This window comes from Terrapene carolina, unplaced genomic scaffold (genome assembly GCF_002925995.2).
Source record: "Terrapene carolina triunguis isolate 2854851 unplaced genomic scaffold, T_m_triunguis-2.0 Scaffold89, whole genome shotgun sequence".
Classification (NCBI taxonomy): Eukaryota; Metazoa; Chordata; order Testudines; family Emydidae; genus Terrapene; species Terrapene triunguis.
The window spans coordinates 29070907-29088383 of record NW_020664440.1 but is presented as its reverse complement, the minus strand read 5'-3'; the positions used below and the strand labels follow the sequence as shown (position 1 = coordinate 29088383).

Sequence of the window (17477 nt, the reverse complement as noted above, 5' to 3'; positions counted from 1 at the left end):
CCTCGTCGCAGTCCTCAGACACCCCCATTGTCTGCGGCTCCAAGACGGAGGGGGAAGAGTCCGTGTCCTTATCTGATCCCTGCTACTCCCCCATCTAGCCAACTCCATTGCAAACCACCTGGAGCTCCCAGCCCTCGTCCCACCCCAGTGAGTGGGTTGGGGAGGAGGAGGCATCTTCCCTCTTCCCCCCACTGTGAGGAAGGGGTCCCGGGAGTCCCCCTCTTCAGTGGGCGTTTTCCGAGCGTTTCATCCGGTGCGGGGAGGGGCGGAGGGCAGGATTATGTCCCCATTCAGGTTTATGGCGGTATTGGGGTGGGGGGGGGCGGCTCAGGTATATTCCTCTGCTAAATCCGGTTTGGGGGGTCAATTTGGCAGATGGGGCAGGTCAGCACTGAAATCTGCTGGGGTTGCAGCGAGGGGGGGCTGAGGGGGGCAAAGGATGGGAGATACCAGGCTGGAAGATGAGGGGGTTCCATTGGGGGGTGAGGGAGATGCGGAGTCTATGGGGGCTCCCATGCGGTGGGGGCGGGGTTGGGAGGTGTGGGCTTCCATGCGGTGAGGGAGGCGCTATGTGGATCGGTATGAAGAAGGCTTCCTGGGGGGCGGGGGTGCTGGGCTATGGCTTCAAGCGAGGGTGCTCTCCTTGTGCTTGAGGGGCGTATATGGGATTAGGAGTCAGGTGTTTCTTTGGGGTGGGGGGTTTGGGGTCTGAGGTGAGATCAGGGGGGCGAGTGGACACTCAGGGCAGAGGAATGGTAATGGGGTCTGGAGCTGAGTCATGCATAGGGGTCTCCCTTGGAACAGGGGGTGACTATGGAGTCTGGGAGCGGAATCATGGGGGAGAGGTGGCTCGGGATTCATTTACTCCTGCGCCGCCCCCCACCCCAAGCTGCTGCTTCCAAACCAGCGCCCAGGAAGCGATGCGGGGCGTCCTCTGCCGGTCGTTGGCTGGTTCTGCACCCTGCAGGCTCATCCAGACTCCGCACCAAGGAGTCCAGCCCTGGCGCCCCATGGAGAGCGGGGGGAGCAGAATTGGGGGCGGGCGGGAGGGGAGGCTCCCTTGGGGTTGGCAGGATGAAGGGGTCTGGGGGAAAGGGGGTTCCCCGGGGTTGGGCAGGGAGATAATGTGGTCGGGGGGAGAGGGGGGACGGGGAAATAAAGGGGCGGGGGTTCCATGATCTTCCACAGAAGATGAGGGGTTAATGGGGCAGTGCTGGGGAAGGGGCAGTTCCCCTGGGTCAGGACTGGTGGCTAACAGAGTAAGGTGGGGGGAAGATGTTGCCCATGCGATTGGGGAGTAACAGGGTTGTTGTTGGGTCCTGGGGCTGGGGAGATTCCCCCCAGGTGTGGGGCTGAGTGCTGTGCTAGGGGCCCCTGATAAGGCAGAAGCTCTACCACAGGAGATGCCTACAGCAGAATGCACGTCACAATCGTGTTGCCATGGGGCGTCTGTGGACCCCTAAGAACAGAGAAATAGCAGGTGGCATGCAGGTAGAGACCATTCAGCAATAAAACCACATAGTACATATGCTGAGCATGCACCTTGAGGTCCAGGCATGCAGTGTGGGTACATGCATGCTGTTGTGCACACTGGTTTATAGTTGAGGTGCAGGGATGCAGTGTGGGGTCGGTGCATGCACCATGCACTCTAATTTATTACTGAGATGCAGGAGTGTAACATGGGGTACATGGGTGCACCAAGGATTCACACAGTGGTGAAATGTGGTGTACATGCATTCACCCTTCATTATTGGTATTACTGTGGCACCTAGGAACCTCAGTCATGGACCAGGACCCCATTGTGCTAGGTATTGTACAACCGGAACAAAGACAGTCCCTGCCAAACCCTTTCCAATCCGAACAGATGAATACAAACAGATGAGAGAGTACAAAGAAACAGAGGCAATATGGGCCAGCATGATAGCAGTGGTCTCAGCAAACTCTGACCTCTGAATTATACTCCTGGGGCACGCACTGTGCGCCACAATTTATAGCTAAGCCTCAGGTGCAGTATGGGGTATATCTATGCACCTTGATTTATACCCGAGGCACAGGGGGTGCAGTGTGGGGTACATACATACACCGTTTTGTACCCAAGGCCCAAGGATACAGCGTGGATACATGCATGCACCATGCAAACTGATTTATAGCTAAAGAGCAGGGGTGCAACGTGGGGTTCACCTGTGCACCCCGATTTATGCCTGGCCTGCAGGGGTAAAAAGTGGGGTGCCTGCACCCCAATTTATTCGTGAGGCGCCGAAGTGCAGCGTGGGGTACGTGCATGCACGAAGCATCCTGACAGATCTAAAGCACCAGGGTTGCATGTGTGCACCAGGGGGAGCGGCATGACCGCAGCCCCGCCCGGGCCATGCTCGCCAGCAGCCGGACAGCTAGCAGGTGCGCGCAGCGCGCGCTCGCCCTTTGACTAATCCTTTAATTCCGGCCCTTGCAGCCGTGGCTCCGCCCCCCGACGGGGATTGGAAGGTCCCGGCTCCGCCCCCTGGTCACGTGGAGGAAGTTGCGCTGGAGCCATGGAGGAGGCGGGGGTGTCGCTTGGGTGAGTGGGTGTGTGTGTGTTGGGGGCAGAGCCCCGGGGATCGCCTGGGGCACGGGGAATGCCGCCGGCGGGGCGGTGCCTGGGCCATGGGTAGCAGGGCTCAGTAGGTGGGTGCACTGGCTCCCTGGGGCGAGGGCGGTGCAGGGGCAATAAGCGCATCCCCTCCACCTCGCACGTTCGCGGGGTGCAGCTCTGCACAGACATCTCGTGCACGCTCGCGGTACATGCTAGGGCGAGTCCCTCATCCCCTTCGCGCAATTGGGGGGCAGGTTCACATGCATATCCCCTTGGATGCTCGTGGCGCAGGCTTGCATGGGCGTCTCCTCCCTCTCGTGCATGGTTGTGGCTCGGCTTTGCATGCACACGCCTTCTCTCCAGTAGCTGCCCTGAGATCGGCGGTGGTATCCCTAACACCTGCATTTATTCCTCCCGTAGGCCCACGGAGCAGACTGTGCTACTGAACAGTGGAACCCGAATGCCCCTGCTTGGCATGGGAACTTTCCGCCTGCAAGGGGCTGAGCTGGTGTCCCAGTGCGTAGAAGCTGCCCTAGCCCATGGCTACCGCTCCTTTGACACAGCTGCTGTCTATGGCAATGAGGCAGCGATTGGGCAGGCATTGGGGGCCCTGCTGCCCCTTCATGGCCTAGCACGCTCTGACGTCTTCCTCACCACCAAGCTGGGTCCACGGGACCAGGGCAAGGCCGAAGCTGAGGCCGCCTGCCTGCGTAGCCTGGAGCAGCTAGCCTGTGGCTACCTGGATCTCTATCTCATCCACTGGCCAGGCACGCAGGGCAAGCCCCAAGGGGACAAGGGCAATCGGGAGCGGCGCTGGGAGAGCTGGCGGGCGCTAGAGCGGATGCACTATGCTGGGCACCTGCGGGCAATAGGTGTTTCCAACTACACCCTGGGACACCTGCAGGACCTGCTGGCCCACTGCCGGGTGCCGCCAGCTGTGCTGCAGGTGGAGTTCCACCCAGAGCTGCCCCAGCGGGAGCTATGGGACTTCTGCCAGCAGCATGGCATTCATCTCCAGGCCTACGCCTCACTGGGCTGTGGGCAGCTGTTAGGGCGGGCAGAGGTAGGGCGGGTGGCGGAGCGCCAGGGGCGTACCCCTGCCCAGGTTCTTCTACGCTGGGCCCTGCACCAGGGTGTGGGGGTGATCCCCAAGTCTGTCAGCCCCACCCGCCTGGCCGAGAATGCCCAACTTTGGGGCTGGAACCTCAGGCCAGAGGATATGGCTGAGCTGGGGGCGATGGACTGCAGCAGGCACTACTGCTGGGACCCCAGTGGAGTGACATAAAGTGGAAGGTGCATATGTGTGTGGGGAGGCATGGTCGGGGTGTTGTTGGGGGTAAGCATGCGTGGAAGGGGGCACTGTTGCAGGGGGGAGGGATGATGGAAAGAACTCGGGGGTGGTGGCAGGCACATGTGGCTGGAGAGGTTGGTGATGCGGGGGGGGGACAGGGTGGCAGGCACATGTGACCAGGGGGATGGTGCTGCAGGCAGGGGACAGGGTGGCAGGCATGCTTGGTTGGGAGGGCAGTGATGCAGGAGGGGGACAGGTTGGCAGATGCGTGTGGCTGGGGGGGCGGAGGACACTGCAGGAGGGGGACTGGTTGGTAGGTATGTGTGGTCGGGGGTGATACTGAAGAAGGGGAGGGGGTGGCAGGTGCGTGTGGCTGGAGGGTAGTGCTGTGGATGGGGGAGGCAGTGCTGCCATGGGGAAGCGCAATGGCAGGCGTGCATGGTTGCGGGGATGGTGCTGCAGGACAGGGAATGGTGGGAGGTGTGTGTGGCTGGGGCGGGGAAGGCAGTGGGGAGCGTAGGTGTCTGTGTTTGTGCCTAGGATTTGGAAGGGGGCACCTGTGACGGTGGCTGTACCACCACAACAGAGATGCAATAAAAAACGAATGCAGGCAGCCATAAAAAATATCGGTTTTTATTACAACTTCCCCAGATAGTGTAAAAAACCCAGCCTTTTCCCCCCTCCCTCCAGAGATAGATGTGGGGAGTCACCCTATGGGGAGACAGGCAGCTGCCTACCCGGAGGGCTGGGTAGGGGAGAGTTGTTTGGGGGAATATGTTCCATACAGAGCTCCCCCCAACATCTCCCTCCTCCCAGGAGACTGGCATCCTGCAGAGCTTGCCCTCAAGGGGCTGGTCCCATCCCCCCAGCAGGGAAGCTGCAGTCACTTGGAGCTCCTGGGGGGGGCATCACGGGCGGGTCTGTGTCCCAACCAGGCCTGGAGGGTTTCTTTCCAGCTGTTCCCCCGGTGCAGCTGGGATGTTGTGCCTGCACTCTTGGGGCGTGGCAGCACCTAGAGGAGGAGGGAGATGGTGAGAGCCCAGTGGGGACACCCCCACTGAAAGTGCCTCCTCCCATTGCAAATGCTGCCCCTACATAGCAAGCCCTCCCATGAACACCCCCGACTGTGCCTCTGGCAGTCCCCCACCTCTACTGCCCTCCCAGGTGCTTCCCCCCCCCCTTCTCCCAGCTCTCTCTGCAGTGCTCCATGCCTGCCCTCTCCCCCCCAGTGGATGCTGGAGGGGTTCCTCTGAGGTGAGTGAGGAGGTCTTTTTAGCCTCTCCAAATCCTCCCCCCCCCCCCCCCAGCATCTTATGGTTCCCTTCTCCATGCCAGCCACAGGTCTCCGGCTTGAGACCTGGAAGTGGGGGAGCTCATTGGGTTGGCGGTTTGAGTGCAACTGCCCCCCAAGGAATTGTGTCCTCCCTTCTCCCCTGTTTCACCTCCCCATGGGGGTCATCCCCTCTCCATGTGCCCCCTGCCCCTTCTAAACCCATCTCACCTGCAGCGCCACGTCAAACTCGTCACTCATCCTGCGCAGTTCCCGCCCGTAACGCATGGCAGCCCAAAGGATAGGGGGGGCTGAGCGGGAGCGTGCCCGGAATGCCCCACCTGGCTCATCCTGCACTTCTGGCTCCAGAGATGGGGGGTCTGACCCTATCCGGCTTCGCACCTCTGCAGGGGGAGGAAATTGAGGGGTTGGAGATCAGGGACTGACACACACTCGCAGGGGGAAAAAAAAACAGGAGTACTTGTGGCACCTTAGAGACTAACAAATTTATTAGAGCATAAGCATTCGTGGGCTACAACCCACTTCTTCGGATGCATATAGAGTGAAACATATAGAGGGGAAGGCTGGAAGCCCTGGTGCTTGGGGGGATGGGGAATTCCCCCAGAAAGGTCTGGGAGCCCCACCTAGGGGGGAAGCTAGGACAGGGGGAATCCCCCCAGCTGAGTGTTACATGGGGCAGAATTCCCCCCCCCATGGAAAGTTCTGTGACCCCCCCCCCATTGTGGACAATGCTCTGGGGTGGGGGATGAGCATGCTGGGTCCAGAGCTGCCTCTTCCAGTCCGGACGCGGGCGGGGGGGGGTCTCACCAGCTGTGGGGGTGTCTGGCTGCTTGGAGCCGGGCGTGTGTCCCCGCTGCGACTCGGGGGGAAGAGGCGACTCCTTCCCTCGCCCCGGGAACACCTCGTCCGGGAACTCCTGGATGCGAAACATGCTCAGGGACGGGGCATGGCGCCCGGGCGCCGCGCTGCAAGAGAAGGGGGTGTCAAGGGGTGCATAGCCCCGGGCCCCTCACTCGGGGAAAGGAGTCCCCGACATATACTCCCGAGACTGCCTGATCTCCCTGCCCCTCCCCCCACCTAGGATTCCCCTCTCCCACCCTCCTGGGATTGTATCCCGTCCGCCTCCAGCCCCCGCCGTCTCCCCCTCAGCTCCTGGGATTTCCCTTCCCTCACTCACCCGCGGGGGGGGGGGTGCTATCAATCAATCAATCCCCCCTATTTACACCCGGGATCGCGGGCCCAGCCACAGTCACCCGGGCAATAGGGACTGACACCAGCCGTGCCCAATCACAGATCCCCTACATCACGGGGGAAGCCCTGCCCCCTAGTGACCTCAGCCCGCCCCGTCTCCCGTCCCGGGTTCATGAGGCTGCCTGCACCAACCACGCCACCCCCTCAATCTCCCTGCCAGCGGGGCGACTGGAGTGTGGTCGCTGAGGGGGGCACTGGTGTGGGGCACAGGGGAGTGCTGGGGGAGGGGCTCTGGGGGTGCGGAGGCGGTGGGGGGCACTGGGCTGGGGGGAGTGACATGTCGGCGGGTGCAAAGGTTCTGGGGGACTGTTCGGGGGTCACTGGGGTGGGGGCGCTGGGAGATGCAGGGCAGTGGGGTGGAGGCTCTGGGGGATATGGGGGCGCGCTCGGTGGGGGCGCTTCATTTGCCCATAGCTAAGATGGCGGCAGGAAGTGGCGCTCTCCCCGACCTCGCTTCTCCTTCTCTATGGTCGGGACTCTTCACGATTTGCCTTACGCCGCTTGCGCGGGGGGCGGGCCCGTCTCCTGCGTGGGGGTGGGGAAGGTTACGCGCTTTGCGCAGCTAGTAGCTGCCGGCTGCTGTCATCGCCGCTGCCGCGACTGAAGCCGGGGAACCCAGGCGTCCGAGGACTCTAGGCGGGGGTCTCTTAGCGGGAGGGGGTGAGGGGACCCTGGCGTCCGAGGACCGGGGGGGGAGGGAAAAGGGAGACCCCGAGTGGGGGAAGCGCTAAGGGACCCCAAAATTGGGGGTACTTTGAGGGACCCTTTGAAGAGGATACCTAATTGGGGTGGGTCGGGGGACCCAGGAGTCCGGGCACCTTCGTGCTGGGGCGCAGCGCAGCGGGAGGGGAGCCCCCAACTGAGGACCCCCAGGCTGGGGGGAAGGAGTGGGGGACTCTGTAACTTGGAGACCCTTGTGGGAAGGGGACCCTGGTGCCTCGTGAGGCTGGGGAGGGGGCAGAGAAGACCCCCATTGAACTGGGAGGGTATTAGGGTTGGGGCATTCCCCTCACCTCCGGCAGGAGAATCCCCCCAACTGGGAATCAGGGCCCAAGCCCTCCGTATCGCCCGCTAACCTGTACCACCCCCCCTCCCCTTCTGCCATGAAGCAGCGTGAGCCTGCCGGGCTCCCCCTGGCCTCTCTTTCCCCAGGATTTTGCCTCTTCCTGTGGGGGAGGCTGTGATGCCCATAGCCGGTACTGCTGTTGGGGAACTGTCGTGGGGGGTGTGTGTCCTGGGTGGGCTGGAACCCCCCCCTTTCCCATACATCCACGGGAGCTGGTTCTCCCTCCCTACATGCTGGACTCAGCACTTCGGAAAGGGAATTGATCTCTGGACACGCTGTTGCCCCCGATAGCAGCAGTACCCCAGCCCAGGACACACTGCCCCCCCATAGCACTGGCACCCCCAGCCCAAGACAGACAGATTTCCCCTAGGGAAAGCCCCCAGGACAAGCTGTGCCTCCAGCAATAGAACCCCTCAGCCCAGGATAAACTGTTTCTCGCTGTAGTAGGGCACCCCCCCCTTGGCACCTCAAACCCTCTCTGCTACAATCCACATCCCCCTGGCACCTCTCTTTCTCCATACCAGCCTTGCTATATCCTCCTCCGGCTCTCAGGGGATGCCTCCCCTCATAGCCCTCTTCTAGTTGAGCCCCCAACACTCTCCCCTCAAAGAGACAGCTGGGCATGGAGCAAGCTGCCAGCAACCTGACGGTGATTGTGCCAGCCCAGCGCCTGACACCAGCTTTTCCCCCGGCGGTCAAGCTGGGGCTCACAGCGCTGTACACGGCGCTGTATGCCCTGCTGTTCCTCTCAGTCTATGCCCAGCTGTGGCTGGTGCTGCTCTACCGGCACAAGAAGTTCAGCTATCAGACCGTCTTCCTCTTCCTCTGCCTGCTCTGGGCCACCCTCCGCACCACGCTCTTCTCCTTCTACTTCAAGAACACTCTCAAGGCCAACCAGCTGGGCCCCTTCCTCTACTGGCTGCTCTACTGCTGCCCTGTCTGTCTCCAGTTCTTCACCTTGACGCTCATGAACCTCTACTTTGCCCAGGTAATCAGGTTGGGGTGGGGTGGGGCTTCACGGCTCAGCCCTGTGAGTAAAAGCCATCAACTTGGGTTTCCGCACACCTGGCTTCACTTTTCCTTGCTTGGCGCGTCCCATAGCTGGGGATGGAACTCAGGAGTCCTGGCTCCCAACTCTTTCTCTAACCACTAAAGCCCCACTCATCTTCCAAAGCTGGGGACAGAACTCAGCTCTAGCCCACTAGACCCAATTCCCCTCTCAGACCTGAGGACAGAACCCAGTAGCCCCCTACCTGCTCTCTAACCCACTAATCCCCACTCCCTTCATATGCTGCTTGCATAAATATTTGTGGAGGTGCCCAGATACCCCAGTGATGGGGTCATAGGAGTGTCCAGACTCCAGAGAGTTGCGTCCTGTGATGCTGAGTGCCTTGTCCCTGCCCCATGGAGAGGACTCCAACATGGGACAGAAGATCAGTTGGGGAAGCATTTGGGGTGGGGGGGAGGAGGAGTGGAATGGAGGGAGGGGACTATCTGGCTATGGGGTTGAGGAATGGGAAACGTGGCCTTTCCCCTCTAGGGGGCGCTTGCACCAGTCTGTCCCCAGACAGGGTGGGGTGGGGTAGGGGGGACTGGCTTGGTGAGAGGTGTGGGGAATGAGATATGGGACCTTTCCCCTCTAATGAAATCCTGCCCTTAGTGGTGAGTCTTGTGAGGGATGACCAGGCCCCAGAGACCTAGCCTCTCTCCTTTTGCAGGGGAGGGGCTGCACATGGGAGGTTGCACCTGTTGCTGCTGTGCCCCCAATTTTTGCTGCATCCCCTGCTGGCTCTGGTGCGCTCTGACCGTGGTTGGGTCTGGCTTGTTGGGGGCGGGGGACGGCATGTTCTGTTGATGTTTTGCAACTCATCTCCCTTGGACTCTGCCTCCTCAGCCACGCTGCGAGGGGCACGTGCTGGTGGAGGGGTGCCCGTTAGGCTGTGACCCTAACTCTGCCCCCCTTCCCTAGGTGGTGTTCAAGGCTAAAGCTAAGTACCACCCGAACATGACCAAAGGGCTGTGAGTATCCCCCCACCCCATACCCATGCGGTCACTTATAGCCCCTCCATGCCCCAAGCTGGGAATAGAACTCAGGAGTCCTGACACCCCCTTGCCCCACTGGAACCCACTACACCCCACTCCCCTTCCAGACCCAGGGATAAAATCCAGAAGTCACTCAGCTGAATTGGGGCCATCTCACACCCAGCCTGGCTCTGTGCCCCACATTCCCTGGTGCTGGTGGCTTTGGCCTAATGGGCATAGAGGCTCTGTGCCCACCCCCCTTCCCTGGGCAGGGCTGGAACAAAGGCTGGTGGGAGGAGTGGGATTGGACTGGCTCCCTGTGTGGGCACCTTCCCCCCCTCCCCCCAGCATCCTCTGAGCCCAGCAGCAAAGCTGCTTAGGGGATTGAGATGGGGGGAAGGAGGGGGAAGCTGGAGAGATGGGGGAGGGGCAAGGATGGGAGACTGTGGTGGGGAGGGGATCTGGGGAGAGTGGGCGGGGCAGGGAACGGAGTAGGAGAGCTGCATTGAGTTGGGAAGAAGGATCTGGAGGGGAGGGAATGCTCTGCAAAGGGATCGGGTAAGGACGGGGCAGCAGAGCTGGGGGTGGAGTGGAAGGGACTGGCAGAGTAGATCTGCCCCCCAGGGCAGGAGGGGAACAGTATGTCTCCAGGCTGGTCCCTCAGTCTCAGTTTCTCCCACAGGCTGGCCGTGCGGGGGGCCTGCCTGGGCGCCAGCCTGCTCTTCCTGGCAGTGAACGTGGCCTGTGCTTTCGTGGTGCGGCTGGGGCGGGCCGAGCCCTGGGCCGTGGTGCTGACCCGTGTTCTCATCAATGACTCACTCTTCGTGCTGGGTGCTATCACTCTGGCACTCTGCCTCTGCCTCGTGGCTCGCGGCTCACCAAGCACCAGCCTCTACCTGCAGGCCAAGGTGGGACACATCCTTTTCCTCTAGGGGGTGCTGGCTCCAATCCAGTCCCAGAGCCGGGGCACCGGCTGGCTCAGGAGGGTTAGGGATGGGATACTGGGCCCTTCACCTCTAGGGGGCGCTGGCTCCGATCTGACCCCAGCCTGTGGGGGATTGGCTGGACAGAGGGTTGGGGGGAATGGGACATGGAGCTTCCCTCTAGGAGGTGCCATCTGGCACTGGCCAGAGACCATGCTACCTGGGTGGGTTTGGGGGGGCCCATGGGCCTGATGGGAATCCTGTGGGAATGGGTTCGGGAGGTTGAGTCGCAGGAATGGTGCCTGCATCTGTCTGTCTCCCTCCCCAGGGCACCACAGTGTGCCAGACAGCAGCCATGGGTGGCACAATGGTGCTGCTGCACGCCAGCCGTGCCTGCTACAACCTGGTGGCCCTGGCGTTGAGCTCCCACACCCGGCTGGACTCCTTCGACTACGACTGGTACAATGTTTCGGACCAGGTCAGTGCAGACAGGGGAGGGACTTCCAGGGAGCAGGGTGACACCGATGGAGAGGCAGGGGGGCCTGCAAGGTGTTGTGGGTGGAGATGGCGGGGCTGGGGGAGTGAGTGGTTCCAGAAGGCTGGGGGGGTATGGTGCATGTGGAGGGTAGTTGGGGGGGACGCTCCAGGATGTGGTGGAGGGGTGGGTGTGGTTCAGGGAGGTTAGGTGACTCGGGGGGCTGCCCCTCCATGGGGACTGGTGTCTCTAGCTCTCTGTTTGGGGGAGTTGGGCACAATCTCTCCCCCATTGTTTGCTCTCTGTTCTTGGAGGGGCAGTACCTCAGCCCTTCGGCAGAGCCTCGTTTTGGCTGGTGAAAATTTAGGGGGCACCTGGGGCTGGTGGCCAGACCCCCAAAGGAATCTGAACGGTCTCCCCCCACCCCTCCAGGCAGATCTGATCACTGACCTGGGGGACCAAGGATACCTGGTCTTTGGCCTCATCCTCTTTGTGTGGGAGTTGCTGCCAACTGCCCTACTGGTGGGCTTCTTCCGGGTGCACCGCCCTCCCCAGGACCTGGTGAGTGGGGCAGCGGGAGCCCAGGATTGGGGGAGTGGAGCAGGGCCTGCTGGGTTAATTTTGGAGGAATAACTGGATGCAGAGAATCAAAGATGTTTGCATGACCCTGGCACTGTCCAGCTCTAACCAAGGTTTAATTGGGATTTTGAGTACAGGGACCTTGGTCTGCTCAGCCCCATGGCAGCCACCCCATTAAACACCCTTTGAACCTTGGGTACCAGATACAGCTAAAGGAGGAGAATCAGTGAAAGCGTTTCCAATGTGAAAAGGCCAGACTTGTAACCCCAGCCCTTGTGCCAGTTCCCCTCGGGGGGGGGTTTCTGGAAGGGCAAAACCCATCTGGCAGCCTCTGAGGTGCCAGTAAAGGTGTAATAACTGTCCCGTGGTGGGGAGCAGAAGTTAGTTCAGAAGGGTTGGGCTGGTGTCGTTGCTAAGGTCCCACCCTGGTCCCTAGAAAACAAAACAAGACAAACACACAATAGGAAATTAAAACTCCTGGCCAAGTGAGAAACGTGGCCTCTGTGGAGCCGACTTTCACCTGCAGCCTCCCTGCTGGAGAAACACAGGCTGGGCACAGGGACCCCCCCCCCAGCCGCTCCGGGCTCCTCAGGCCACTGCTTTGAGCTGCCTCTTTGGTTGTAGGTGTACGGCAGTGTTGCAAAATTTGCAGTGTGGGCCTGCTAAGCCAGCCGCTCATTAGACAGGAGGCATAAAGAGAGGGAGGGGAAAGAGAAGAAATAATGGAGGAACGGGGAGAGGAAAAGGACGCATGGGATGGGGTGACAGTCTGTCTCCCAGGCGGTGTTTGTATTTAATAAAGCTGGTGGAGGTGTCATCTGGGTCCATCTTTGCCCGGTCTGATGAGAGCATCTCCTAGGGTCAGGATGACAGAGGCCCAATGATGTCATGCTGGATCCAGAGGTCCCAGGAGATGGGGGAGCAGCCAGCTTCTTTTCCTGGTCTCCTGTCTCAGTCCCTGGGTGTTATTAGCCTGTTTTTCCTGTCCCCAAAGTCTTTTCTTTGCAGGGCCCCAGAAGGGGGTGAGGGGCAGGACAGCCCAGCCCCTCGGTATTTTGTCCACCAGTTAGGCCTAATTTCCAACACACCCATTTTGGTCCCTTGATTTCTGGGCCGACACGTCTCTTGTTTAGCAGCCCTTGCGTTAAATCCGTCGGCCTCCGGCTCCGTTTGCTCCTTTCCTGTCAGCATTTGCTGGCCCCGGCTCTTGTGACATGTTCTGAGCTTGCGCTCCCTTCTCGCAGTCAGGGTGGGTTTGCAGGCCCACTTGTTACACCAGGCTGGGGAGGAGGGGCGTGGCCTGCTGAGATGTCAGTTAGCAGCTCCTGGCGTCAGGAAGGGCCCCCCCACAGAGTACCTCCCAGTAATGGGGGATTCCCCAACCCCCTCCTCATGGCACAGCTGGGCTGGCGCAATATGGCTTCCTCTATGGGGCAGGAGTCTTACAGCAGAGGGGGGGACCCGCACAAGGTGTCTCAGGCCTCAGCCTGGTAGGGGGGATCTACACCCCCCCCCCCTCACAGAACAGCCCTTGTCCTGTGGGTCAGCCTGGTGGGTTGCAATCACCTGGGGGGGGGGCGGTGAAGAGAAACCTGGCCTCCCTCTCTAGTAATAGCCTGTCTCTTCTCTCCTCCGCCCCCTGGCAGAGTGCCAACCACATCATCAATGGGCAGCTCGGGGGCTCCCGGTCCTACTTCTTCGACCACCCCGGGCAATATGAGAACGAGAGGCCCCCCCGCAGGAAGGGAAGCAGGTAACCCCCCCTTGACCTCCAGTCCCCCGGGCAGTACCAGAGCAAGCCCCTCCCCAGGGGAAGCAGCAGGTAACACCCCCTGGGGGGAGAATAAATGGGTGGGGAGGGAGTCCACAGGGTCCTCCTCCCTCCATTGGGGTTTAAGGCCCCTGGAGGAGAACTGACCCCCAATGGGGTTTCACTAATGGGGCGTTGGAGCACTGCATCCTGGGAGCTAACCCCTCTGGATTCATGCCTGCTGGGGCTCTGCTTGGGGTGGGGTGGGGCAGATGGGGGGGACCCTATTCTGGGGAGTGGGATGGGAGGATGGTACTCTGGGGGTGGATCCCCCACCCCATGTAACCCCCCCCTCTGCCTTGCAGCCTGGCAGGCCGACTGGGCAGCGGCAGCTGGTATGGAGCCATTGGCCGGACTGGGAGGGATCCGGACTGGCTGGGGGGGCAGCCCCCCACAACCCCCCTTCTCTTCTCCCAGGTCACTGTGCAGGCCAGCCACCACCACAGCCTCTACTCCACCCCGCAGACCTAGATGCGCCCCCCACCCCGTGCGTCACAGGAGGACGCTGGTGAAATGGGGCCACGAGGACTCAATAGTGTGGAAGGCGGGGGGATGTGGAGGGATGAGTTCTGAGTGCAGGAAGTGGAGGGGACCCAGCTCTGTGCACCCTCCAGCTGAACAACCCCCAACCAAACAGCGCCCCTCCCCATCACACAGGGATGGCTTTGGCACCACCCCACATGCTGCAGCCTCTGAGGGTGCAGGCCAGTTTGGGCAGGGATCCCAGTGTCCACCCGTGGGTCAAAGGAAGAATGGACTGTCTCCTCCCCCTGCCGCTGAACGTGCTGGAGAATTGCATGTCGGGAGTTCCCCCTCTGGATTCGTGCCTGCAGCTGAACCATCCCTGGGGGGTCACACTGTCGTGAGGTGCCAGACTGTGGCTCAGGTGCCAGTTCGTACCCTCCGATGCACGCCAGCTCCTGGCTCCTCCGAGAGCTCTCCCCAGCGCTGCCTTTCCACCCCAAGGCTTTGGTGCTGTCCTGTCCCTCCGCCTCAGGCTCAATAAAAGGTTTGTGTTTGTGGCACAGCCTCTGTGTGTGGCTTTTGTGGGTGCGGAAAGCCAGGACTCCTCAGTTCTGTTCCCAGCTTGGGGAGAATGTGGTGGGGCTGGGAGCCAGGACTCCTGGGTTCTATCCTGGAGGGGTAGGGGGGACTGGGAGCCAGGACTCCTGGGTTCTGTTCCCAGCTCTGCTACAGACTGCATGAGCTGCAGCAGGTAGTTTTCCCCACCCCCCCTTGCCTGGCACAAGCACTGTGTGCAACGTCTCTGCCCTCACTCCTTGGACTTTAAACCCCCAGCCTGATGGGGTTAATCAGCAACCTGCCCCCACGTTGGCCCAGCATAGGTGGTTGGGGTGGGGAAGAGAGCCATGTCCTGGCAACCCTCTCCCCAGGGGACTGGAGCTGCCTGTTGGTCTGGGAGGGGCATTGCCCCCAGAGCTGCCCTGTATTTATTCCATCTCGGCCGCCCTTTATATTGCCCATCCTAATCCCTTCTGCCCCTCGCCCTGCAGGAGTGGCACTGTCCCTCCTCCCTCGCAGGCAGGTGCTGTTACCCTGCCTGCCCCTGCTAATCCCTCCCTAAGCTGATCCACCCGCGTGCTGCCGCCAGAGCCAGCTCAGCCAGGCGCAGGAGTTAGAGGTCACCGAGGACCAGCTCTTGCCCTAGTTTCTTGGATTCTAAGGCAGGCCCTGCCCCAGACACCTGGGTTCTCTGCCTGACTAAGGCCTGCCCCTTTCTCCATGTTTACCCCACACACTTTGGCGACACCTAGATTGATGCAGCACTTGCAATGGGGGCTGGAAGCCTGGACTACTGGCTTCTATCTTGGCTCTTAGAGAGGAGAGGGTCATAACGGGCATGCCTGGCCTTGATGTCTTGGAAAGCCAGCTTCGCCCCAAGCCCTCTGGCCCTAGCTGAACAAACAGGCAGAGCTCCCTCAGCCTCCTTGACCTTGCCCATTGTTCCAGTAGCCTCTATAAAACCAGCTCCTCTTTATAACTGCTCCGGGCTGGCTGGCACGGAGGCTGACGAGGCCTAGCTGCTTCTGAGCACACGTGGGGAGTGTGTTCTGCTGGGTTCAAGCAGGGAGCACTGGGAGGCAGGACGCCTGGGTTCCATTCTCTGCTCTCGGATGGGGTGAGGCAGCTGGTTGGAGTCACACAATAACAGCACAAGAGTGAAGGACAGGACAGGAAGGGAAATCTTGTTTGCAAGGGAAACTGCTGAAGGGAGGGGGCGGGCTGGGGGCCTGGAATGGAGTCACCCATATGAAAAACAGCACTTCCTGTGGCCCAGTCCCCCACCCTGCTCAATGCCCCCCATGGCCCAGGGACCCGCAGCCCAGAACCCTCCACTGAACCCCTGCCCCACTCCCTGCAGCTCAGCATCCCCCACCCTGCTCCCTGTGGCCCTGCCCCCCCCCACCAAGGCCCTGCCCCGCTCCCTATGGCCCAGCACCCGCCACCCTGCTCCCCGTGACTGAGCACCCCGCAATGAGCCCTGCTCTGCGGCCAGCGGCCCAGAGCCCCCTGTCAAACCCCTGCCCTGCTCCCTGTGGCCCAGTGACCCCCAACAAGCCCTGACCCGCTCCCTGCAGCCCAGCACCACCTGCTGAGCCCCTGCCCCACTCCCTGTGGCCCAGCACACCCTATTGAGTCCTTGCCCCACTCCCTGTGGCCTAGTGCCCCCTGCTGAGCCTTGGCCTGCTTCCTGCAGCCCAGTGCCCCCTGACAAGCCCTGCCCTGCTCCCTAGCACCCCCTCCCCTCCCCGCCGAGGCCTGCATCACTCCCTGTGGCCCAGCGCCCTCGGCTGACTCCTTGCCCTGCTCCCTGAGGCCCAGCGCCCCCATCTCCCCGCAAGCCTTGTTCCCTGTGGCCCAGCGCCCCCCGCTGAGCCTGCTCCCTGTTCCCCGCTCCCCAGTGCCCCCTGACAAGCCCTATCCCGCTCTTTGCGGCCCAGTGCCCCCTGCCGCTCCCTGCGGCCCAGCGCCCCCTAGTGCTCTGGCTCTCTCTGGGCTGTGATGTCTAATCCCTGCTAATCCCTGCTGCATCCCGGCAGTGTCTGTCCTTGGAGCAAGCAGCAGGGGCTGGAGGGGCCCAGCCTTGGGCAGGGGAGAGGGCGCCATGAGCTGGCCGGGCGAGGCTTGGCAGGAGGGGCTGCCGGCACGGGCACTGCAGGGGGTGAGGGAGCTGGAGCAGCGCCTGGAGTGGGCCAACAAGGAGCGGGTCCAGAAGCAGGCACAGCTGGACACGCTGGAGGCCGCGCTACACAAGCAGCGGCAGAAGGTACATGGGTGCCCCCCACACCCATCCCCACACTGATGGGGGGTGGCACCCAGGGAGGGCAGCCCTTGGCTCCCAGCAGGCCAAGCACCGTTATGGCTGAGTCAGTGGCCATGCTGCAAGGCCCATTCCCATGCTCCTGAGCCAGCCAGTTCTCCCAGCCCTGGGCCAGAGCAGAGTTCGTGTCTGCATGCCCACCATATGCCCCCACCTCTGGGCTGTGCACTCTTGGGCTTCTCCCCCCGGCCTTGCACACTCACGCTCCATCCCTTGTAGCACGAGGAGGAGCGTGGCACGTGGGCGCTGCTGGCCCGGGAGCGGCGGGACCTGGCCGAGGCCTGCGAGCGGCTGGAGGGCGGGCGCCAGCAACTGAGCCGGGAGCTCCAGGCCAAGGGGGCGCAGCTGAGCCAGCTGGAGGGGCAGCTGGGCCGGGCCGCCCAGCACATTGAGGAGCTGGAGGAGGAGCTGCGGAGGTACTGGCCGGGGGATGGGGATGCCAGTGGGACAATGGGGGGTGTCAGAGGCACTGCCTGAGACAGGAGGGGGAACAGCACTAAGTGGGATGCTGCCCAGGAGCAGGTGGAGGAAGTGCCCAGGGGTATCTGGAGGTCAGGATTGGGGGGTGCCCAAGGGAAGGTGAGGGGATGTGTGAGTGCAGTAGGGGATATTGTTGGGGTAGGGATGTTGTGATCTGGGAGTGGGGGGGAGGGGGTGGTGCCTGGGGAAAGGTGAGGGAATCTGGGAGGTACATTGTTGGGATAGTGGTGGCACGATCAGGGGGCAGAGTAAGAGTGGGGGGGTGGTGCCCAGAGGACGATGAGGGGCACCGAAGGGAGTGGTTTGTGGTGTTGGGGTGGGGGGAACACTGTGCGGGGTGGGGGATGGGGTTGAGTGGAGCAGTGTTGGGGTGA

General features: G+C 61.8%; 3 protein-coding genes across 4 annotated transcripts; 2 read left to right on the top strand and 1 right to left on the bottom strand.

Moving 5' to 3' along the window:
- The first annotated feature begins 2517 nt into the window (after positions 1–2517).
- LOC112121924 (glyoxal reductase-like) lies at positions 2518–3878 on the top strand. Its single transcript, XM_024220809.1, has 2 exons — positions 2518–2557; positions 2993–3878. Exons 1-2 carry the CDS (start codon positions 2532–2534, stop codon positions 3855–3857), a joined length of 891 nt encoding a protein of 296 aa, XP_024076577.1. The 5' UTR covers positions 2518–2531; the 3' UTR covers positions 3858–3878.
- A 501-nt stretch (positions 3879–4379) lies between these two features.
- On the bottom strand, positions 4380–6165 carry BAD (BCL2 associated agonist of cell death). The gene is given in 4 exon segments (XM_024210722.2): positions 4380–4875; positions 5365–5537; positions 5962–6132; positions 6135–6165. Coding segments are annotated over 4 exon segments (489 nt in total). The 5' UTR covers positions 6151–6165; the 3' UTR covers positions 4380–4746.
- A 924-nt stretch (positions 6166–7089) lies between these two features.
- GPR137 (G protein-coupled receptor 137) lies at positions 7090–14302 on the top strand. 2 transcript variants are annotated; one of them, XM_024210720.3, is made up of 7 exons: positions 7090–8459; positions 9441–9490; positions 10176–10401; positions 10745–10894; positions 11324–11452; positions 13117–13223; positions 13938–14302. In XM_024210720.3, exons 1-7 carry the CDS (start codon positions 8094–8096, stop codon positions 14284–14286), a joined length of 1377 nt encoding a protein of 458 aa, XP_024066488.2. In that variant the 5' UTR covers positions 7090–8093; the 3' UTR covers positions 14287–14302. The 2 variants fall into 2 exon arrangements, with proteins under 2 accessions (XP_024066488.2, XP_024066489.1); XM_024210721.3 differs by having other exon boundaries at positions 7091–8459; positions 13586–14030.
- Positions 14303–17477: the final 3175 nt, after the last annotated feature.